The 22727-nt window shown below is 52.6% G+C and overlaps 1 protein-coding gene across 9 annotated transcripts; it reads left to right on the top strand.

Moving 5' to 3' along the window:
• Positions 1 to 2356: 2356 nt before the first annotated feature.
• CDIP1 (cell death inducing p53 target 1) lies at positions 2357 to 22656 on the top strand. 9 transcript variants are annotated; one of them, XM_030484805.1, is made up of 6 exons: positions 2357 to 2437; positions 19354 to 19455; positions 19971 to 20069; positions 20475 to 20621; positions 20905 to 21169; positions 21295 to 22656. In XM_030484805.1, the coding sequence occupies exons 3-6, from the start codon at positions 19985 to 19987 to the stop codon at positions 21404 to 21406; spliced, it is 609 nt and encodes a 202-aa protein (XP_030340665.1). In that variant the 5' UTR covers positions 2357 to 2437; positions 19354 to 19455; positions 19971 to 19984; the 3' UTR covers positions 21407 to 22656. The 9 variants fall into 9 exon arrangements, with proteins under 9 accessions (XP_030340665.1, XP_030340667.1, XP_030340668.1 ...); XM_030484807.1 differs by having other exon boundaries at positions 2372 to 2433; XM_030484808.1 differs by having other exon boundaries at positions 2416 to 2754.
• The last annotated feature ends 71 nt before the right edge of the window (positions 22657 to 22727 follow it).

The following is a 22727-nucleotide window of genomic DNA, read 5'->3' on the forward strand; positions in this document are numbered from 1 at the left end:
GGCAGATCCCCCATCTCCCAGCTTGGCCTTGGGGTGGGAGGGAGCTCGAGCTCCGGACCTCATCTCTGTCACCCCGTCCACCCTCGCCATGCGTGCAGGTGCCTGAGGAGCCCAACTGCTCTGCTGAGAGCTATTCAGCATCTGTCCCAGCTCTGTGCATGCACCTTGTGGAAATTGTCCTTCAGGAGATGTAGCTCACCCTCGAAGCCCTCAACGGTGGTTTTCAGGGAGCAGATGGTGGTGAGCATCTCCTGCAGCATGTCCATGACCTGAGGAACACAGGTTTGGTCAGTGATGCTGGGTACCCACAGGCTACCTGGGGGACATGGAACAACGGGAAGCTAAGCAGTACACAGTGAAGACTGGGGCTTGGGGATGTCTTGAGCCCCACAGGGCTGTCACAGCATCAGCCACATCTGTCCAGCCCATAGCCATGCCCATGGAGCTCCCCCAGACTGAAGTGAAAGGTGTTCGAAGGGGACAAGTGCCTCAGCTCCAGTGCCTCACCCTGGCAAAGTGCTGTCTCCTTTTCCCTTTGTTCTGTGGTTGTGCTCTAAGCCATGGTCACAACATGTGAGTTGGGACTGGCCCGGGACTGCCAGGTCTCACAAGTGATGAAGTGCTGGGTTTGCTGGGGGCCAGCCCCACATGCTGCCTGCGAAGACAACAGCAGGGCACAACTCATCCTTGCACTGAAACGTGCGGTGCAAGCGAGGAAGGTGGCATTGATGGTACATGTTGCGTTTCCTACTCAGAGCCTAAACTTGAACAGCCAAACAGCTTGACCTTGTGCAGTGGTGATGTCTCCCACAGGATCCTGCCATGGCGTGGGAAAAGCCTGTCTGGAAGGCAGCACTGCTGTCACTCACAGCTCAGACACTCGCTGTGCGGAAGGGAAGGGAATGCAAGGGAAGGATAAAGGCAAGGCAAGGAAAAACCAAGGATAAGGGGAAAGGGAAAAGGAAAAGGGGAAGAGGAAAGGGGAAAGGAGAAAGGGGAAAGAGGAAAAAAGGAAAAAGGATAAAAGGGGAAGGGAAAAGGGAAAAGAAAGGAAAGGGAAAAAGGAAAAGGAAAAGAAAGAGGAAAAGAGGGGAAAGGGGAAACAGGAAAGGGAAAAAGGGAACAGGGAAGGGGGAAAGGGAAGGGAAAATAAAAGAGGAAAGGAAAAGACCAGCCTAGGGTGACCCCAGCTGCCCAAGCACAGCTGCCAGGGCAGGATGGGACCCAACAGACTTAAATCTCAGAGCAAGCACCACTGGAGCCCCAGGGGCAGGTGAGAAGTGACCAAAACCACCTTTGGCCAGAGGCTGTGTTAAAACACTGCTTTTTAGTTAGTCCCCATAGTGAACCTGGGGCCACTGGAGCGTGCTTTGCCAGGCTCCCTGCTCCTGGGGCAGCAGGTTTTCATGACATGGACATGTCACAGTGTAGGGCAGGACACTGCACGGGGCAGGACGCCACCCAGAGCAGTGTATCGTGTAGGGCAGTACAAGGCAAAGTCAGGACACTATGTAGGGCAGAGTGCTTGTGTAGGGCAGGACACTGCATGAGACAGGACAGTGTGGGGCAGGACACTGCAGGGCAGGCTGCCACGCTGAGCAGGACCCTGTGCAGGGCAGGATGTGGCACCGGGCACACCGCACTGTAGCACTGTAGGGCACGACCGGCAGGCCATCAGCAGCAGTGTGGCAGCGTGACTGGTGCCCTGCCGAGGACGAGCACCATCCTGAGGACGGTTCCTCACCTTCGTCATCCCCTCCTCAGTCACTTCTATTCTCTTCTTCATCTGTGCCATTTGCTGCTCCATTTGCTGCTCCGCACTGCCTGCGGCGCCCAGGGTCCCGCCGGGGCGGCTCAGCTGCGGCTCATAGAGACCCCTCTCGTCCTCCGCGCCCTGCGCCACGGCCTCCTGTAGCTGGATGTGCTCCGGGGGCCCGGGCAGGAGGACACAGAGCCTGCCAACCTGGCTGCTGCCACCGTTGGCCACGCTGGAGGCTATGTCCACCAGCTCCGCCAGCGTGATGGTGAGACTCATGTTGCCTTCGGTCGCCCGAGGGGCGCCTCGGGCCGTGGCCGCTGGTGGGAGCCCGGGGCTGAGGTCACAGGGGACGTTACCCGGCGGCGGCCCCGGCGTTCTGCCCCCGTCCTGGGCCAGCCTGGCGGGGGGGAACGACGGGACCAAGCCCCGTCCCGTTGCGGCCTAGCGTGGGGAGCAGGCCTAGGCCCGGTGCGGCCCGGTGCAGGGAAGCAGGCCCCGGCCCGGCGGGGGAGCAGGCTCCCGGGGGTGGGGGGCTGTAGGCCGCGGACCCGGCCGCGAGCAGCCCCGCGTGAGAAGCAGGCCCCGGCCCGCCCCGTCGCGGCACCGCCCGCTGCCCGCCTCGCCCCGCCCCGGAGCCGCGAGGTGCCGGAGCAGCCGCCGGGAGTCGGCAGCCGGTAGGTGCGTCCCCGCCAGGCCGCGGTGGGGCGGGGGTCGGGCCGCCGGGAGCGGTGGGGCCGGGCGAGAGGCGGCGGCGGCGGATCCTGTGCCCCCAGCCCCGAACAGGCCGCGGCGGCCTTCTGTCAGCGGGGCCAGCTGGAGCGTGGGGCCACTGAGCGCGGAGGGCACACACGCAGGAGTCGTGCACCGCCCGCCGCTGGTGCGAAGAGAGGGATGGAGATCAGTGCTCGGGTAACGCTGTGAGGAAGGACCGCGCGGCTCCAGGCAGGGGGAAGGTCTCTGCGCTGCGTGCCTGCGGCGCTTGCTGCGGAGGAGAGGTACGGGCCGGGGCGAGGGGGAGGCAGCCCCTGGACTTGGTCTTGTCTTTAAGGCTGTCCGCAGCGGCCACAGAGTGCCGCAGCGTGCTAGCCAAACCTGGCAAAGCTGCACGTTTGTACCCTCGGGAGCGCGGGGAAGGGGTGGGACGGGAGGATGGGGGTTGCTGGAGGGCTGGAGCAGCGGGCGCGGGTGAAATTCAATCGGATGGAAAGTGAGGTCGTGTACTTGGGAAAAGGCTTTCGGCTGTAAGGCGAGCGCTCCAGCCCGGCCGCGGTCGTGCCAGCTTGCGGAGAGGACGGCGGGGAGCTGCCTGCAGGGTACTGTTGTGAGGGGGGCGCATATGACCCGTTACCCTGGCAGATCCCCGAGAGAGGAGGGAACCTGGCCCAGGTACAAGTGCGTGTGTTTCCAGTCATCCCTGCTGGGGAGAGATGAGCTTGGGCTGGAACTGCCCGTTCAGTGGCCAGGAATGATGAGCCCATTTTAGAGAAGCTGAAAGAAGCTCGGGTGTCTTGACAAGCAGGAAGAGAAATTACGATGATGGGGATGGTATTGTCCATCAGCACACTGGCAGTGTGAACGCTGTGAAAGGAGGAGAGCTCATTCAGCTAATGGGTACTGCAGCACAATACCAATGAATAAATGTTAGTGAGAGGCTGGAAGGTCTTTAACCATTAGAGTGGTGAGATCTAGGTTCTGCCTTCCCAGGGGACTGGAGGGGCAAAAGCATAGGAGCTGTTAAGGCAGCACTCTGTTAATTTATGAAGAGCACAGTGGTTTGTGATTGCTGCTAAATGGAGGGATGGGGTTTGGGACCCCAGGAAGAGCTCCAGGACTGTGCAGGGGAGTGGGAACAGGCAGGCTGGGACGGACACAGCCATGCCAACATCCTCTGGATCGTCTGCAGGAGTTGTGCTCAAGGTTAAACTTCTCCAAGTCGCTGCAAACAGAGGTGTGTGCCCCTTGGTCTGAGGTGTCGCTGGAAAAGCTGCTTGGAGATGGTCTTGCACTAGTGAGAACTAGTGAGGGGACCGGCAGTTGTCACGTTCCTGGCTGAGCCTGAAACATCAGGTGGTTGAGTAGGTCAGGCACAATGATTTTAAGTAGAGCTGTTTTAAATGGTAATTACAGTGGGTTTGGGCTGAATGTAAAACTAGCTGAGAAACGCTTTGTGAATATGCAGCATAGCCTCCTGTTTGTTCCCTTTCAAACTGTGCTTGAAATGGGGTTTTCCTTTCTGCTTTCCAGAGTGTGTGTTTGGAATAGGCTATAGGGGAAACTAGAATGAGTATTATGTAGTGTAGTATATAACCATAGTATGTCATTCATTAATTTTTAGGAATTAAATGAGCTCGGGTCAGTCAGTGTTGAAAGCACAGGCTGAAAACTTCTCTTTCCCAAAGGTTTCTCTGTCTAAATGTTGTGACGATGCCCCAGGAAATCCCTGTGAGCATTTAGTGATGTACCTGTGCTGTTCTCTTTAGGCATTATGTGAGGAAGGAATTCCTGCTTGGAGCTAGGGAGGCAAGGATTTTAGAAACTGATGTGAGGCTGTCTAGTGGTGTGGCTTGGGCACAGATTCGGGATGAGGCTGTAGCAAGGGCAGGGTGATGGAGCAACATCCCCACATGTCCCCTGAGTGATGCCACGTGGCGCAAACGTGCTCAGTCCTCCCCAGCTGCTGTGGTTCGGGTGCTGTGTCTGCTCACGGAGGTGCTGGGAGAGGGGATGTGCGTGTTTGTATGCTGAGTACCAAAAGATCTTGCCACAAGTGTGACTGGACAATTAACAGAGAGGGAGCTTCTCTTTCAGAACCAGAGCCCTTCCTAAGAAGATGGAGGACCGTGCTGAGTTTCTTCTTGTGTTCCCTCAACAGGTCCTGCACCTGAAATTCTGTTCCTCATCTTTTCTGACTGGACCTGCTTTTATGAGAGAAGGGAGGGTGTCTCTGTCAGTGCCTTGTTTTGGTTTATGAGCATGTTTTTGAAGCTCACTTCCTAATCAGCCGCGCTTTCTGTGCGTGGGAAATCATGCAGTGATGCAAAGCACAGCCACTGCTTTCTTCCTGGATGAAGCACAGCTAATGCACTCCTGTAGCTGAAGGGCATTCAGCCAGGGGCCAGGCTGTCCACAGCTCCCACAGTGTATGTGTTTCAGGGGGTTTTGGGTCCTTGGCACAGTGTTGTCATCTGCAGAAGTGTTCCCATTGCCAGTGTTCCCATTGCTTCACTAACATAGCAAGAGAAAGGATGAAAGCAACTTTATTATGTAAAATATTACCTTTTTCTTCCCATTCAGATGTGAATTAAGCAGATAAATAGTTGTATTTAAAGGATGTGGTTGATGCAAAGATCTTCTGGTATGAAGATGAGTGGTTTTGGAAGGAGATACACAGACTTCTAGTATCTGCTCTGATCCAAAGCTAGTTTTTTCCTTATGGGTAAAAAGAAGTATGAAATTAGGTGTTCTATGTCTGTTTGTGGTACCCCTGTAGAGCCATACATTTGATTTCTTACAATTCCTTTAACCAGGAGAGACTATCCTGATAGACTGAAAGAAGCTAAAGGGTTTTTTTAACTCTTTTTAGTAGAGTTCTTTGCTAGGGTCTGCACTGGGGCTGTGCATCGCTTTTGCTGCTATTACCACGGCTCTGTATGTGTGGTAGTTTTCCAGCGTGCAGGCTCACATTTACTCAGCTTTGCACTAAGCTAAGGAAAAGATTGGTGGCTGCAAGGTTAAACAAGGAGACAATGGTATTTGCATAATATGGAGGTTAGAATAATAACAAAGGCAGAACGTACCTTCAAGTTTGTAGGCACGTATGCCGACTTCTCATTAAACTGTGATGAGAAGGTGGTGTTCTCCCAGACCAATCCGGGCAAAGCTGCTGAAAACAGGACAGGAGAATTGGAAAACAACAAATAGATGCTGATATGCCTCGTGGCTCTTAGCAGCAGTCAGTGGTGTTCTAAAAGGAAAGATTTTAATTGTACAGTACTCTTCCCTTCTCCCCGATAAAGACATAGTTTGTAGTGGGAACTTCAGCTGTTCTGCAAATTGTTGGAGGTTTTTGGCTGGTTTCGCTTCCAGGACCTGATTCTGCAACTGTTACGCAGGCAAAGTACTCTAGCCTGAAACTAACTCTCCTGAAGATTTAGAGCAAGGCACCTCAGCACACACATTTGTGAACACAGATGTGTATGTACCTTCTTTTTCCTTCAGAAAAACATATGATGAGCAACTTCTGCATTGGGATGTGGTACTCACCTTGTAATTTTCCTGTTGTTCCCAATCGGCACTTGGCATTCATCTCGCAAGTGGAGAGAAGCAGTGCAATTTTCATAAGCAGTGTCAGATCTTTACAGTCTCTGCAAAGGACGTATCTGTGTGTGATCAAAGGGAACACAATTAGCATAGATGCCATAGGAAATCACAATCCATTTCTTCAGCAATATAAAGTCTCTGAGGCAAGGGGAGCGCAGGTTTTGTTTCTGGCATGAAACACTCGGGGAAACTCTTGGTGGCTGTTACAGTTTTGCTTTGGGCTCGTTTATTCAGAGGTGCCTCGTGGCTGCAGTGTAAAATTTGTTGTATTTGAGGTGGTGAAAAAGGGCTGTTTGAGAGGCCTGTGCTGGTCCCAGATCTGGGTAGAGAATGGCGGTAGGAAGGAAGCTGCTTCATGCCTTGCATCCCCTGTATGAGGCCACACTTTAGTGCAGTTATCTTTAATCCGAACTCTCTTAGCAGGCCTGAATTTAGCAAAACAAAATATAAGAAATAACCCCAAAAGATGGCAATGTAATTAGCATCTTAGGAACTGAGAAGAACAGCTGCTGGCTGTGTGTGTTCGACTTTGCATGATGAAACCCAAGAGGATCAGAGAATGAAGTGAGCTGGGGCTTTCCCTGCAAATTAAGCCATGTACTTCTCTGTTACCTATTGCGATTAGTAAAGTAATTCTGCATTACTAATAGTTATGTTTCCTTTGCCTCCTTTATACATAAGAGAATGGAATAATACCCAGGTCTCTTACGGATTAGGAGAATTTAAGATAAAGCATTTGTGCTGAGATGGTGCTCCTTCTGCCCTGAACCAATGTGCAGGTACATTCCCTATGGTGTATGTCCTCAACCCTTTGATACCCAGTCTCTGCACTTAGAAAGAAAATCTTCCCTGCCTTGCATTAACAGGCTGGCTACCTATGAACAGTTTTGGAAGATGTGCTTTTGGAAGGAGCATTCTAGCTTTTAAGTTTACACTTTTTCATCTTGTATTCCATCTTACAATCATAAATTCCATCTGTCACATGTCACCATGGTACATGCACATCCCATGCTCTAGCCGTATTTCATCTTTTTTTATCCCCTTGCATTACGTGGTCGTAGAGAAAAGTTATTTTACTTGCAATCTGAACCACGAGAGCCTGTTTGCTTTGGGACAGTTTCCTTCAGCTCCATTTTGGGAGCTAGTGCAAAGGCTGGGTCTATGTGTGAAGGCATTGTAGTTATCCCGGCAAGTCCCAGAGCTGAGAAGAGGTTAGGTGTGTGGGAGCTGCCTTCTCAGCAGGATGCATTCCCTTGCCCTGCCTGGGATAGGCGGTGGGAGACCTGGGGACCTGTGCAGGCTGCAGGGAGAGGCTGATTGACCACTGCAGAGGGGTAAGTCAGGCTTTTGGAGCTCCCCCCATGGTAATACTGCCCAAAAATACAGCCCACTCCCTAAAAGGACTTTGCAGATGTAAAAAGGGAAAGCAGAGAGGCTTGCTCTCTCTTGCTATTGGGATGCGTGTGTAGACAGAGTACACTTCCCGCCTCGCTCCAGGTCTCAGCCAGTATCGTTTTGTGAGTACTGATGTTCCACAACGGTATCTGGTGAAAGTATCTTTACAGAGGAAGCCCTGACTTACATCATTTAACAATTGAATCTTTTACTGACACAAGTGGTGGTGGCTGAGGCACAGCTATGAGTGGGCACAGGTTATCTGCCAGAGTCTGGGGATGGCAGGCATGGCCAGCCCGCTCTCTGCAGGGATGGACTCACAGGGTCTTCCTGCTTCTTACCTTGGCATCTTTAATCTGACAGTATCAGTATCTCACAGTGCAAGATAAAATGAATTGAAAGGGTTTTTTTTCCAAACATGTTTTGAAACACAGTTATTTGGTTGAAAAGATACACTTTGTGAGGAGTCGCTGAGGAATTGTATTAAAATTAAGCCCTCATTGCTTAGAAATCCCTTGTGCTTCCTTCCACAGCTGGAGAGAACGTATAATCTTTTAGATTATGGGTGAGTGAATAAGATTATTGTCCGCAGGAGAATTATTGTAAAATTGATTTCATTTAGGTCACGGAACACAGTTTGTGACATGGGGAGCAAAATTTAACCATAGCCTGGCCTTGCTGGGGGCGAGACGGGCAGCGCTGAGGCTGGCTGCGAGGTGGGAGCGCTTGTGTTCTCCTTGGCTGTTGCAGGAAACCCGTCCAAATTGTGCTTTACCTTGTGCACTTCGAGTGCGGGTAAGGGAAACGGCTCCTCACCCTCTGCTGGTAGCATCCTTGAAATGAACTACACTTTCCCTTGTGGAAATCATTTGCTCAGCCTGGAAGTCTTTGTGATACTGGGATGCTAATGCTGTAGAGGAACAAATAAAGGCAAAGATCAGGGCATAGATGGGGAGCAGTTTATGTCCTGGCTGGGAAGCACCACCAACTTAGCCTGATTCAACCCGGGTTACATTTGCCTCCCAGGAACAGAGGGAGGGTCAACTGCTTTTTATGGCAGTACCATGTGTCTGCAGAGCTTTTAAAAATAAAGGCTGGCTAGTATGTTCTGGATTGACTTGCTCATATCTCCAAGATGCAGAACAGCTGTCTGTCCATGTTTTCTTTCCATCCCCTTTGGGTTGTTTTGTTGTGTTGGGTTTTTTTTCAGATGGCCATGACTCAGCCCTTCCCTGCTGCTCTCTGAGTTTCCTGGTTTCTGAATAGGCTATTCTTGGGACAGCAGTTCCTGACACATAGGAACAAGGGGAGTGTTGTGTTGTTTTGTTTTGCTTTTTTTTTTCCTCCTCTGGCCTGTCTTAATGCTCTGCTTCCCTCTGATTTTTAACTTGTTCCCACATTACTGAATCATCCTAAATTGCTGGATGTCATCTGGGATGTTCTTGCCCTTGTACCAACGGAGCTCTCTCAGGCATGATCTGGGCTGCAATCCTTGCACAGCACCAGCTTTTCTTTTACAGCAGGATGGTGACACTCCTATGAGTGTGGAGGGTTAAACTGCTATGGCTGTGTCTATTGTAAAGCTTAAAACCTCCTTGTTTTAACCCCTCTAATTCCAAGGGGCTGTGCTTGGCTCTCCAGTGATCTACCTTGCAAGGTGTGGGTCCAGGTGAGGACCACTTCTTCATGCCCTGTCCATATGACACAGGTGATACAGTGACTCTCATTGAGGACCTAAGAGGGAGCGCACTCCGGTTCAAATGGCTAAGTGTGACTTTGGATGCTGCCTCTGCTTACTTTCACAGGTGAGGGGAAAGTATGAACTAGAATTTAAAACAATGAAAAGAAACGTTTCCAATTGCTTTGTTAGTTATTGCCCCCGTGGATGGCAGAGGCTGAAAATCTGAAGGATGTTCTCTCTGAAATGCTTCCTGATGCAGTTACACAGCTCCATAACACGGCGAACTTTTTCATTTCTTCTGAAGTTTATTCCTCTGTAGGGTGAGCTGGGGAAAGTCACCTTCCAGTGGCAGGTGGCACCCTGGGCCAGGCATGCTGGCCACCACTCCTGCTCAGCAGATAGCTGGTTAGAAGTGAACGTGGTGTCTAATACTAAACAATCTTTGCTGGGTTTTAGTTTTATTAAGAGCACAGCTCTTTCTGTCAAGACACAGTTGTATGCGAGGGGGAAGTAGCCTGAAAATACAGTTGGCTTTTTAAAAACACCAGAGGCACTCTATGTTTTCTCAAAGTCTGGTTACCAAGAGAAATTTCTCAGACAAAAGTACTAGAGGACTCAAAACACAAGGGTAGTGTTGTTCTTTAGCATCCCTCCACGTTTTTGGATATGCTGTATTGTTGTTAAGCCAACCAAGATAAAAGCTTTTCTGTGTGAAGAAGCTTTGAGAACATTCACTGCCAGATTAAATTAGCCTTTCCGAGAATAAATTAGTGGCTGTGATGTAGGCAGCGCCACTCACCACAGCTGTAAAATCCATGCATGCTGGTGCCCACAGCAGGTAATTTAAATGGTAGATGTGATAGCTGTGTTCGGGGTAGTGCTGTTAACTTGAGATTAGATTTCTGGCTGATGATGAATTAAAAGGAGCCTATTGATTTTTATTGATTATGTCTCCAAATAAGAAGCAGGCCACTCTTTTAAGAGAGGGAAAGGAACCCCTGGGGTTCAGGGCAGCTTAACTTTGGGAGGAAATCGTGGACTAAAGCCAACGCTGTACCGCTGCTGTGGTGATTCTTCAACCTGGGATGCTTTTGAGGTCCTCGGGGGTCCCAATCACCCAGCATGTGGCTGAAGGGGAGCATTGGAGCCTTGCGTTGGAAGGGAGGACAAAGACTGGAAGACAGAGTGGAGGAAGGCAGTCACGAGGGGATTTCCATGCTCCTGCTGACTCCTTTGGGCTTCAGTTTTTAACTGGTCACTGCATAAATACCTTCTGCTAGAGTATGTGTGCTGCCCTTTTCTTGAGATTGTGTTCAGTTTGTCTTCTAATTAACTTAGTTCCTTTATTCTGCTTTATGGTATATAAGGAAGTGCTTGCAGGAGGCGTGGGTATGTGCTGAAGGCTCAGCTTGCCCTTCCCACCTGCTCTGCTGTGACCATTCAGCTCCTGCAGAATCTTAACGTAGTCTTTGAGGAAGAGCGTGAAGCTGGGACTGGAGACTGTTTCCCTTGTTAAATATCACCTCTTCCCCTGGGTTTGTTGTAGGTCTTCCACAGAGATGTCATCTGGAGCATATTGGTGTTTTGGGAATCGAGGTTCCCCCAGAGTTTGTGGCTGCAAGCTACAGGTGCTGTTATTTTAGTACTTTTAGTACTAAAATACCAATAGTATTATTTAGTATTATTTAGTACTAAAGTACTAAAATAATAATAGTAGTATTTTAGTGGTGTTATTTTAGCCTTTCAGACTCCCTCTTGGGTGCCACATTTCAGGATGCATTAGCACAGTGGGAGCTCAGGTTTGAGCTGGCTGCTGGACTGTTCTGATGAGAGAGCGAACAGTTCTCAGCTTGGTTAGTGTTGTAGCTGTGGGAGCTGCTGTGTCTTCATCAGGCTCTGGAGAGGATTTCAGTCCTGAGTTCTCCCGAGAGACGAGCTATTTACCTGCCCTGAGGGCATCTTGGTATTATGTGCTTGAATTTTCAGCAGGCTCATTCCCAGCTGTGAGAGCAGTGACCCAGCCTCAGGACTGCTCACTCAGGACTGTTCAGCCTCAGCACTCTCTGACCAGCAATGCTTTTAGTGTAACAGTAAAGCAGTGGGGTGTTGCCTTGACAGGCAGAGAAAATCGTAGAGTGGGGACTTGAGGAGGTGTGTTGCCGTGTATTAGGAATGCCATGAATCCAGCTGCTGTGTCTAGATTTTCAGCGAGAGGTCTTCTTTTTGCTTTGTGCATGGTTCTGGAATTGGTGCAGCTTGTATCTGGGTGATGTCCCACATGTGCCAAAACTAGGCTGGTGCCTGGAGCTGTGCCTGGAAAGGTAAGAGGACATCATCTCTCTTCCTTCACCCTTGTTTTCACAGGGAGTACAGCTCTGTGGGCCTGACTGCAGATCTTCCTGAACTTGGCTAGCTCATTTGTATCTTGGTCAGTGTTCTTGTCAGTTCTGCTTATGTTTAAATGAGGCAGGCCAACGATGTGGCTTTGCATGCCTTCATTGTCTCCCCTGGCAGGACTGCTGTGCGTTGCCTCCCAGCAAGCAGTATTGGCAAATTGGGCTCATGGGGAAGCAGTTTTTGGCAGGATCCAAGGGCAGAGATGTAGCAGCTCGTTACGTGGCTTTGTTCACCAGGTAGCAGCAGTTTTGGGGAAGAGGTTACAAAGGAGTTGGCAGTAACTGGGTACTGCATACTGAAACCAAAGTCATGAGATGCATTGGAGTACAAATGACTTGCTTGGACCGGGAAGTCAGCACAAGCTAGCCGCGTCTGGCTGGAACTGGAGGGAGAAATGGGACCGGCAGAAGCTGTGTGTGACTCGGTGCGTCCGAGTGCTCCCTCAGAGCCCCTCTGGTGCTGCTGGACATGACCCAGCACTGGGCACAGTCAGTGGCTGTTGATTAACCCAGGGGATTTCCGCTCCGTAGCTGGGACATGGTCATCTGCCTCTGAGCAGGCCAGATGAGCTGAGCTTGGGAGCAGGGAGTGCAGGTGCCCTCCTCTTGTAAAACTGCCATGGGACGAGTGAGCCCACACCAGCAGGGCCCTGGGACACCCTGGAAGAGAGGTCCCGGCCTGGAAATGGGAAAGTCTGGTCATGCCATGGGAGGAACAAGGTGAGTGTGATAACCTGAGCAGCCTCAGCACAGAGGAGTGCCTCCAGTGCATGTCTCTGGACGTGCATGGCTCCTCTTTGTTGGCAGTAGGACTCAGGAGAGATCTTAGACATTACACACACACTCCTGCTTAACCCCAAACCACGCTTCTTTGCAAAGAGAAAGCCATGGCCTTAACTAAAATTGATATAGAGCACTTGTCATTAGTCCTCAGAAAAAAACCCCAAGGTGACACTGTGCCTGTTAAATCTAAATGTCAGCAGCTTCTCTGGCACCAAGGTAGGGGGATCTGTGAGGGTAGAAAATGCTAATGTTGGAGACTGAAGCTGGTCCTATAGCAAGCTGGTGCTATGGATCGGATAAGAAAACATCAGTACCATGTTTTGTACATCGCTTGAAAGGAAAATGGATCTGGAATCACCACAGTGTATTCAGAATTATTTCATCATGTTGCAAAATCTGCAAGGGAATTCTGAATAGGCTCTTGGGCTCTGATTAATTCTGACACTGACATGCAGCTCCACAAAAGTGCTGATCCTCTATGACTCTAATTTCTCCCTCCCTTGGAGCTTACTGCGTTATTTAATGGAAGTCACACATCTACTCAGTTTGATTCAGCAATGATATAGCTGTATTATTTGACTTTCTCTCAAAAAAAATCTCTAGAATGAGGGAGTAATGAAAAATATGGGTGCATAAAGGAATAAAATATTTTTAGTATAGTTTTGGGAAGGAACTCTGTCAAATCCCTAGTTGTGCTGTGAGGGGTAGTGGGTAATCATCCTATATTCATCTTCTCTGGGTGAGAGCTGGAAGTGCCATTGAAATGGGTAGGCAGCAGACTGTGACAGCAGGAGGCACTTTTGTGTGTAGGTAACTGAGGAGCAGAACTTGCCACTACCATTGGTGGCAGAGCTCAGTGAGCCAGTGGGCTGTAAAGGAATTGGAGTGGCACCTGGAGAAACTCCAGGCTACCTCATCTCTAAAACCCTCAGTGTTCGGAGACGAAGGGACTGACGGGGGTCATTCTGCCTATGCTTGCTTCCCAGCTCGTGCTTAAATGTCTGTTATGGGCTGCCGTCAGAGGTAAGCTATGGAGCAGTGGCTAACTTTAATGCAAGAACTGTGGAGCTTCTGCTCAGTCTCCTCTGGGACTTCTGCTTGCTGTTCAGTTTCTCGAGCTGTAGTTTTTGTGTGTGTTTGTTTAAATGAACAACTAGTCCTGTGGCACAGTTAAGTTTGGTGTTATGGTAAAAACACTGGTATTGGAGTAGAGCTGGGTTTTAGTTGTTCTAGATTATTGCAGGTTATGTTATTAACATTATTAACTAGATATCAAATGGATGATGTAATGCGCTATTTATCCTCTCAGGGGAAATATTAAGTAGATACACAGGACTGCAGGCAACAGCTGCTGATATTGCTGGGTGCTTTCCCATGGATGTTATCAAGTGTTAGCTTCATAACTTCAGTGAATGTCTCACGGAAAAGCTCTCTGGTTCCGAGAGATTTGGCTTGTGGCACCCTCCTTTTCTCACCATAGTCTCCCTGGAGCAGATTGCTGAGGTGCAGAGGATCTCAGGTTTGTCTTTAATGTTACTTTTAAATCGCGTCTTTGCATCCGTGAGAACACCCAGCGTATTGCAGTCTGCCTTGAGGCCAGCTGATAAGGTCTGAATGGTAGTACCTCTTGCAAGGCAGCCTGTGCTCGTTCTGCGCGCACAAAGCTGTCTTTTAGCTGCCCTGTAGTGGTCCAGAGGGCTCTGTGCACGCCTGAACCTTCCCTGATGCCCCTAAATGTGTAAGGGCTGGGGTTCAGTCTTGAAGTGTAGGGTAATGGCCTCTCCTTGCTGCAGATGCACGATGCTTCCCATAACAATGTGCTGTGGTTTGGGAGCCCGGGACCGAGCAAAGAGCTACCCCAGTTCTTTCATTTCAGCTGTTTTTTTTCTTTAGATGTTCAGGTTATCCAGGCCCTGTCAGTGCTGTTTCTGCAGCCCTGGTGCGGAGAGCCAACAAGCACTTGGTCAGCCCATCTGGAGGCGAATGGCACTGGAGAGAATCCCAGAGGCAGCAGCAGGTCCTGACAAATGCTCCTCCTGCACGTAACCCTTTGTGGGTATTGCAGATAAACCATCCTTGTCTCAAGCAAGGGGATTTTGTGTACGGTTTTCCTGACATCCATACAGAGTTGCTGTGCAAAGCAGTAATTTGAATCTCTGGCTGAGGGCAGCTGAGCCTGGGCTGTGTCATGGAGATTATCTGATTGTGCCTTGGATTTAATGCCCAGAGAAATCTTGCTTTGGACACAGCACCTGGCTTCCAGGGAGGATCCTGCTTGTAGCTGATATGCCTGCGGGGTGACAGTGGCACAAGGAGGTCAAAAGACATGTCTGAGGTCTCAAGGTAAAGGACTGCAGTGGGGATGCTCCTCCAGAGATTCACGTGCTGTAGAGCAGAGCAGGGAGCTTTGGTCATCTGATGTAGCTGGGTTGAACAGTGAATAACCTTCTCCTCCAGCAATCCTTTGTATTAAAGGGCTCCTCCTGCCCTGCTTTGCCAGCAGAGCTGTCTGTCGTCGCAGCAAACGAAGAGCCTGACCCTCCGGGAAGCAGCAGATTTCTGCAGCTGAAATCTGACTGCAGAAGTGTGGGAGCAATGTGCTGCTCTGCAGCAGCCTGGCTGCTCCTGCACGGCGGGTTTGTGCTCCCTGGCAGCGCTGCTGGAGGCGCAAGGCTTGTGTTTGGGGAGATGCAGCCGACAAAAAGAACAGACCTTCCCGTTAGTCCTTAATTTGGGCTTCCCTCTGCGCCTTGCGCCAGTGTGTTGTAGGCATGCGCCCTCTTGCTGTCTTGCCCAGGACCAGGATGATGAGTTGAGGAAGTGCTGCTAGGGTTAACAGCGGGGTAAAGGAGGGGTAGTGATGCCTGGTCAAGGATTGCCAGGGCATCCTTTTTGTAAAGGAGGCTGCAGCACGTCTGCTGTTTATTGCTTCCCCCCTGGCTCTGGGGAGATGGTGTGCGGGCTGGAGGCAGCAAACGCGCATGGGAAGAGGCAAGGCTGAGGGGGAAGTTTGGCTCGCTTGCAGAGAAAACATCTCTTTTTTTCTTTGTTCCACATAAACCCAGCCAGAAGTAACCACTGACACTGCTTTCTCAGCAGGGATTTTTGCTGTCTTTCCATTCAAGGTAAGGGCTCTGTGCTGTAGATTGCGCGTGGTGCTCTCGGGAGCAGTGGGAGTTGAGCCACATCCCCACAAGCTGTGTGGGAGCGTGCAGTGGGCCTGTGCGTGGGGGGGGGGGCAGTACCCCGGCCTGCGCTGTAGCACAGGGGTAATGCAGAGAACACACTGCAGAGCCCACCCAGGCTGGGCTTTGGAGATGCTGCTCAGAAATGCTGGTGCGATGGAGGGCAATTGGGTTTGCCATGGTCAGGGTATGGCTCTCATCTGACCACCTCTCATCTGACCCTGCTCTGTTAAGTCTCTTCTTGCTACCCCTAAAAGCCCCTTAAAAGGTAGCAGGCTGATGTTTTGCCAGCATCTGACCTGCTTTTTGTGTTCATACTTAGCATATTTGTCTGCCTTCCTAGTCTTGGTATTTCCTTCTGGACCAGGTAGAAGCCCGTGGCACACAGGTAGCTTTCCTGAGACTGGGAAAACTGGGGTGGTGTTGGCTACAACGCTCTCCCCTTTTTAAAAGGAAGGAGGCTGGCCTCAGGGAGCTGAGCTTGTTCAGGACTCTCGACTTTGCTTTTAAAGCCTGGAAGCTGAAATATGTGTCTTTTTGATGTGCAACAAAGCTGAAAGCAGTCACATCCTTTTCTCTTATTATTCATTTAATTTTAATGTGTTTTTTCCTTTTCTAAATATTGGAAGTTATTTTTTTTTTGTGGAGGAAGAGCTCCAAAAATGTGCAGTAGCAGCTTTTGAAGTGCCCACATCACCGAACACGGTTGAGTGTGAACAAACGCTGCTTCCTGCCCCAGTGGCTGGAGCAGCTGCTCACAGAGGCAAGACAAAGCCAAATAGTTGTGGGTCTCCAGTCATCAAACGCAGGAGGAGCAGGGACAACGCAGACGATGTTTCTGCTTGTGGGAGTGGATCCCAGCTGCGCTGAGGCTGACTCAGGGCTGCACGGGGCCAGTGCTGCACCGTCGGGGTTTGCACGTGAGTTAATGCTTGCCGGCGATCTGCCTGGTCTGTCCTTCCCAGGTTCGTCTCACCCTTGGTGATTTCCAAGAGGAAGCAGCCCGAAGCGCACATGGCTGCTGCCTGGGGAGAACGGTGTTAACAGACCAAACCTTGGGTCTCCAGGCAGTGCAAGAGTTGTCTGTGACTGGCCTCTTCGTGGCATTATCTATTTTATATGTTCAGCCAGGACCTGTGCTGGCGGTGCCATGTTCTGTGATCACACTGTGCTCCACAGTTCCATTGTTTTTCACAGCTGGAGCCCACCATACCTGTGTGGATGGGCAGGCCTTTCCTCTTGCCGTGTTTGAATCTCAGACTGTTTCTGCAGGGATGTAGCAGAGGGAAATACAGCCAGCAGGGAACACTGGACCCTAACACAGCAGCTCCTCTTATCGCCACTGTAAGCAGTTTGGAGAGCTTTTGGTCACCAGTTTTGGATGTGTCAGTAATGGGAACCATGGGCTTTGAGGTATTGATCCCTAATTAACTAGAGCGGGGGATGCAGGGCACAGGAAGGATGTGCATTTTTATCTGGAAGTAGCATCTCTTCTGTCCATCCTTTTACTGGTAACCAACTCCTTTTGAGTCTTATGATCTTGCAGTAGGTCCTTGCTCCCAAAGGACCTGCACTGGACATTGGTGATTCCATCAGACCTTGAACTTAAACGCAATAAACTTGGCCAAGATTATTTGTAAAGCTTTTATTTCTCCCCTAGGTGTTCAGCTGATCTATAGGCATCATTATTCCAGTAAGCCCTAGTGTGGAGGCAGTTTCTTCAGTGTTTGGGCACGTTTCCTCCCATGTAAGAACAGCTAGTTCTGTCTAAGCTGTTTTCATGGCACAGAAAGGCACTGATGGTTCAGCTTTAGTGGACTAGCCTGGTTAATGTGGGGCAGAGTGGCTCGTTGGGCTGGAGATGCTGGGTGCCCCAGGCTCTGCTGCTGTCCATTCTCTCTGGTGAGCTGCCACCAGACTCCAAGTCTGTCTCTCTGTGGCAGTGCTGTGGGCAGGAGAAGTCCTGTTTCTCTTTGCAAGACCAAAAGCTAGGTGAAACCAGAAACCACCAGCAGTGAGAATCCTTGTTATGTGCTTCTGGGGTTATGTTTTGGTACAAAATACTGCTGTGGTTTTGATGCAAAATAGTGCTGTGGTTTTGTTCAGTGGCTGAATCTTCCCATCTCTCCTGCCTGTGCCCAGATACCATCAACCTGCTTCAGCTGAAGGGACACGCTTCAGGCTCCCAGCCCTTCTGGGTGCTGCTCAGGAAGCTGCCTCTCTGCAGCAGTGCTGCTGGCTCGGTCTGGGTTGCTTTGCTTTGGCCACGTTGCTTTTGAGAGTGGATACTGTGCATTAGTGATGTTCTGGGATAGCTCCAGCCCAGCACTGACCCAGCGCCGGGGCGAAGCTGTGTGCGGAAACGGGCTGTGGCAGGTTTTGTGCTCCTCACATTAAGATAGAAGAAAGCACAGGAGAAACAGCTTCTAACAGGCTTAAAAGCAACAGGCTTGCTTTCCCTCCTGGGAAGGGCACACAGCCAACATCTTCTCTTTACAGATCTCTGTTAATAAGCAGAATATTGTATTAGGAGTGGCCGAGTCTGCCAAGTATGACCGGAACAGATCCACAGCCCCTGCAGCTTCCTCCATCCCAGTGCACACGTGGCTCCGAGACCCGCTGTCTGTCACCCTTGTGGCTGCCGTTTCCTGCTAGTCAGGGTGGCAGGATTAACTGCTGGCTCAGCTGGGGCTGTTGCTTCACCTGGAGCAGCCGGTGGAGCTGTGGGTGGGATTGCCTCTTGCTCTCCTTGTCTCCTGTTTCTGGTCAGCTGCTTTGGTGATGAGGGGAGCCAGGCCGGGAGTGGTGGAAGATGTTACATTACGAGAAGTTGGCATCTGAGTGGTCAGGCGAGGAGATGTGGTACATCAGAACAGCCGTGGGCTCAGCTGGCCTGCGAGGGCAAGGGCAGCTCCCCGTGTCCCCAGGTCAGGACTCGGGGTGCTCCACTGGGGCTGGGCTCATGCAGGAGCCCTGCAGGCACGGGGACAGGAATGCCTGAGGCTCCAGCGCGTGCAGGGTGGGTTGGCTGGCTACTTTCAGAATAATAAGTCCTCCTTTTCTTTACATCCCCAGTGAAGCTAAAAAGAGCACAGCCCAATTTGTAGCTTTGTAGGTCACTGAAGGAGAAGAAGGACTTTGCAATGCGCTGCACTTCGGGTGCTTTTCTCCTCCTGGAAGTGCTCTGTGCTGTGGCAGCTCTGCTGTGCTCGCTGCATGGGCTGGCCCTCCTTCCCCTGGCTTTTAAGGAAGAAATTGGAGAGAGAAGTGGGATGAAGATGACCCCCCATCTGCCCTGGTATCGCTCATTGAAGCTGTGTGTCTGCCACACACCACTTCAGACCTCTGGGGTGAAATATGGACATCCTGGGGAGACCCTGTCCCTTTGGGGCTTTGCTCAGCTCCTGGTGGGATCAGTTCCATGGTCAGCAATGAGTAGTGGTTCTCCCTTTGATCAGCAATGCGTAGTGTGCAGACCGCAAGGGGAGCTCCTAGCACTGCTCCCTGGGCACTGACAGCAATGTCACGGTGTCCCGTGCTTGATGGCAGCCTTCCCATTCCCAATGTGGTCACGTCCTACCAGATAAAACTGAGCCAGAGTAAACAGGGAAATAGGGCTTCTTGATGTCACTGCACTTCCTTGGAGTTTGGAGCGTGTTGGAGGAGCTTTTCCATGTGCCAAGGACTCATAGCCTCATGTGTGCCATTGAGGGGGCACATGTGGGGAGGTTCCTGCTCTCCCCACGCCGAGGGTTTGGCATGGCAGCCTGGGCAGCGCTGCAGCAGTGGCTCCTCTCCATCTCTGTAACTCACTTGCTGTCTCTGTTCACACAGATTTGGTGGGTCAAGCCAGTGACCAGACTTCACTGCTCAGCTGAATTGTTTTTCTCAGTTTTGTCGACGCCTCTGAGCTCCCTGCAGCGAGGAAGAGGACAGGTAAATTTTACCCCATGTAAAATAATGTCTCCAACTCTTAAAGATGTTCTTACCTTGACTCACTCGATGAGAGTATTTGGAGAGTTTGCACCCTCTGCCTCAGTTTGTGCCTCAGGCTCAGGGGTCCTGCCATCCCCTCGGGGTGCAGCACTGCCTGTCACTGCTGGGTGGAGCTGGGGGGCTGCGGGCAGCTCTCCCCCATCTGCAGTACCATACTGCTGCAGCCACGGCACTTGGCAGAGCAGCTCCATCCTGGTACTGCCATTGCACGTGGGCTGTGCAGCCAAAGGCTGTGCCAAATGCTTTGGATTCACTTCCTGCGCCAAAGCCTGTCCAACTCTGGGGCTGTGGCCCTGTTCCTCCCGGGGGGGTGTGGAGGCCAGTGCAGTGGTGGCACCAGCCCCAGACCCCTCTGTTACTTGTCACCTCCTTCCCCAAGCACCGCACAGCTCTGGGCAGGTGCCTCTATGCAGCCAAAAATGCTGGTGTCTCTTCTAAAGGCTCTGTCCTTGCAGGGCCATCCTGAGCCATGTCCAGCGACCCTCCACCGCCCTACCCGGGAGGCCCCTCAGCACCGCTGATAGAGGAGAAGCACGGGCCGCCCCCCGCGGCAGGTACGGGTGCTGGGTGACACTGCGGGGCGGGCAGGAGGTTTCCCTGGGCATGGCCACTCGCAGCTCTGCCCCACAGTGTGCCCTGCTCTGCTGGGGAGCGTGGTGCGACACCCGGCTCCTGTCGTCCTGCCACCTTCTGGGGAGGCGGGAGGGCCCAGGGGCAGTGACAAGAGCCAGAAGCACTCCTTGCTCAGAACCCGGCTCTGCTCACTGCTGTAGGGTGATTTTGGGCTTGTGGCTCAGAGGATGGGGGCTGGGGGGGAGGGGGGGTGTGCCCCCAATCCCACATTGTGTCCCCTTAACTTCCTTGCTGGGGCCAACCCCCAGACCACTCAGCCAAGCCACCACCTTCCCATCAGCTCTGCAGCCTCCTGCCCTGGCTGCTGACTCTATGTTTCCTTTCAGATGGCGTCCCTCCAGTGGTGGGACAACCCCAGGGGGTTCCCATTCCTCCTCCTGAATTTGGGCCCCCGCCATATGAGCCGCCCTCGCAGCCAGGGTTCGTACCCCCCCACATGCCCACAGACACCTCCGGACCCTACGTGCCACCAGGTAAGTCCTCAAGGGGTTGTGTGACGCAGGGGGCGGTGATGGGCAGGGACCCCCAAGAAGCGTGTGGCTCCCGGGCAGCAGAGTGGGGGGGACATGACGGGGGTCGGGGCTGCCCTTTGGGGCTTGCAGGGAGGCTCCTCGGGGTGGGGGGCTTGGGCACAGCGCCTGCAGCAGGGTTGGCCCCAAGTCCATACCTGGTGTGGCAGCAGGGTGGCCCCTAGTGAGGCTCTGGACTCTCCTGCCATGCGTAAAGATGCTCACCTGTGCACGTTTCTCATTGCAGCAGGTTACTACCCCCCGCCAGGCCCTCACCCCCACATGGGCTACTACCCGGCCCCAGGCCACTACCCCTCTCCCGGCGGCCACACAGCCACAGTGCTGGTCCCATCGGGGACCGCCACCACCGTGACAGTGCTGCAGGGCGAGATCTTCCAGGGCGCCCCAGTGCAGACGGTGTGTCCCCACTGCCAGCAAGCCATCACCACCAAGATCACCTATGAGATTGGGCTCATGAGCTTCCTTCTCGGCTTCTTATGCTGCTTTGTGGGGTAGGTGCTGCAAGCAGAGCTGCGGTGGCAGCAGAGGGTCACAGATGGCTCCTAGAGGCAGGGGCACACATGGGCTGTCTCTGGGTGCCTCAGCTCACTGCACTCTGCCTCCTGCTGTGCTGCAGGTGTGATCTCTGCTGCTGCCTGATCCCCTGCCTGTTCGATGACTTCAAGGATGTGACACACACGTGTCCCAACTGCAAGGCCTACATCTACACATACAAGCGCATGTGCTAACAGCACCCGGGGAGCCTGAGCCACTGGAGTGACACCGGCCCCTCTCCCGCTGCCATCCTAGTCTCCGTGTGTGCAACACTCCTTTGCTTAACTCTCCGGTGGTGTCTCTGTGTGTGTGTGTGTGTGTGTCCCCAGCTCCCTCCCGCTCAGAGCTGCGACCGTCTCCCCCAGCCTCTGGTCCTCGCTGTGAACGGTTGGATTGGTGACGCGGGTGCACAGGGAAGGTGGGTGCTGGCCCCAGATGCTGTGAATGGGGCATTGCTCTGCATCCCCCATGCTCCCAGGAGGGGGGTGCCAGTGAGGCCCCTCTTGCCTGGAGCAGCAGCTACTGGGGGCGCCTGCCTGTGGGTCCCCCACAGTGCAGGGGGTGCCTGGCAGGAGGGAGCTGCTGCAGGCACATGCTGCCAGGAGTGGAGCAGGGGCCAAGCAGCCCACAGCATGCACAGGGGAAGCACTTTTAGGAAGTGGTCGGGTGGTGGCACGGAGACAGGGCAGTGCCACATGTTTCAGTGTGGGTGATGGCCCTCTCCAGCCTGGTCAGTGTGCAGCCCGTAGGCAGAGCCCCCTTCAGGGCATGTTGTGTGGGGGGGACACACGGCAGCAGCACCGCACCCTTGATCAGCACCTCCGTCCTGCCAGAGCAGCCCAGCAACCACTGCAGTGCTGCTCCAGCTGCATGTGCCCCCTCCCAGCCCCTGCTGTGGCTCTTTTGGTGTGGGAAAGCCCCCGGCAGACCCTCGCCCACCTGCACACTGTTAGTGACAAGTGCCCCGGCATGCTGCTGTAGGTTAGGTTGGTACCAGGCCCCGCTGGCTCGCAGCACTGCAGCAGAGCCACAGCCTGAGTGCAGCAGGGGCTGTGGGCACACACCCTGCACCACCCATCCTGCCGCTGCCACCACCGCACCCGCGGGGGTTCCTCATTGCATGTGGGTGTAGGGGTTTAGTTTTAGCTCACTTGGTAGGGGCTGAAGGAAGGGGGCAAGCAGGCAGCGACAGGAGCTGCCCGCAGCACTGTGACAGATGAGGGCAAGAGGACGTGGGAGCGTTTTCAGCCTCTCTGTGGCAGCTCCTCCCTCCCCAGGCCCCACAGCCAGGGCAGCCAGAGCGCACAGCCCTTGGAGTGAAGCAGGGGTCTTAGTCCATAGGTCTGCATTCACAGCTGGGCCTGCACAGGCAGCTGCCGTTTGCTCAGAGGTGGAACTGTGGCACTAGTTTGTGTTTTTATGTAAATAAATAACAGACCCTCAACTCTTGTGTACATCTTTCTTCTCCCCTCCTCCAAATCCACAGCACATCTGTCCCCAGGGGAGGATGAGGAG

The sequence above is a fragment of the Strigops habroptila genome, chromosome 4 (genome assembly GCF_004027225.2).
Source record: "Strigops habroptila isolate Jane chromosome 4, bStrHab1.2.pri, whole genome shotgun sequence".
Taxonomy (NCBI): Eukaryota; Metazoa; Chordata; class Aves; order Psittaciformes; family Psittacidae; genus Strigops; species Strigops habroptila.

Coding starts and splice junctions, on each gene's coding strand:
- CDIP1 (XM_030484805.1), top strand. CDS start 19,985: ATGTCCAGCGACCCTCCACCGCCCTACCCGGGAGGCCCCTCAGCACCG. Junction 20,622..20,904: donor CGGACCCTACGTGCCACCAG/GTAAGTCCTCAA, acceptor TTCTCATTGCAG/CAGGTTACTACCCCCCGCCA. Junction 21,170..21,294: donor TTCTTATGCTGCTTTGTGGG/GTAGGTGCTGCA, acceptor GCTGTGCTGCAG/GTGTGATCTCTGCTGCTGCC.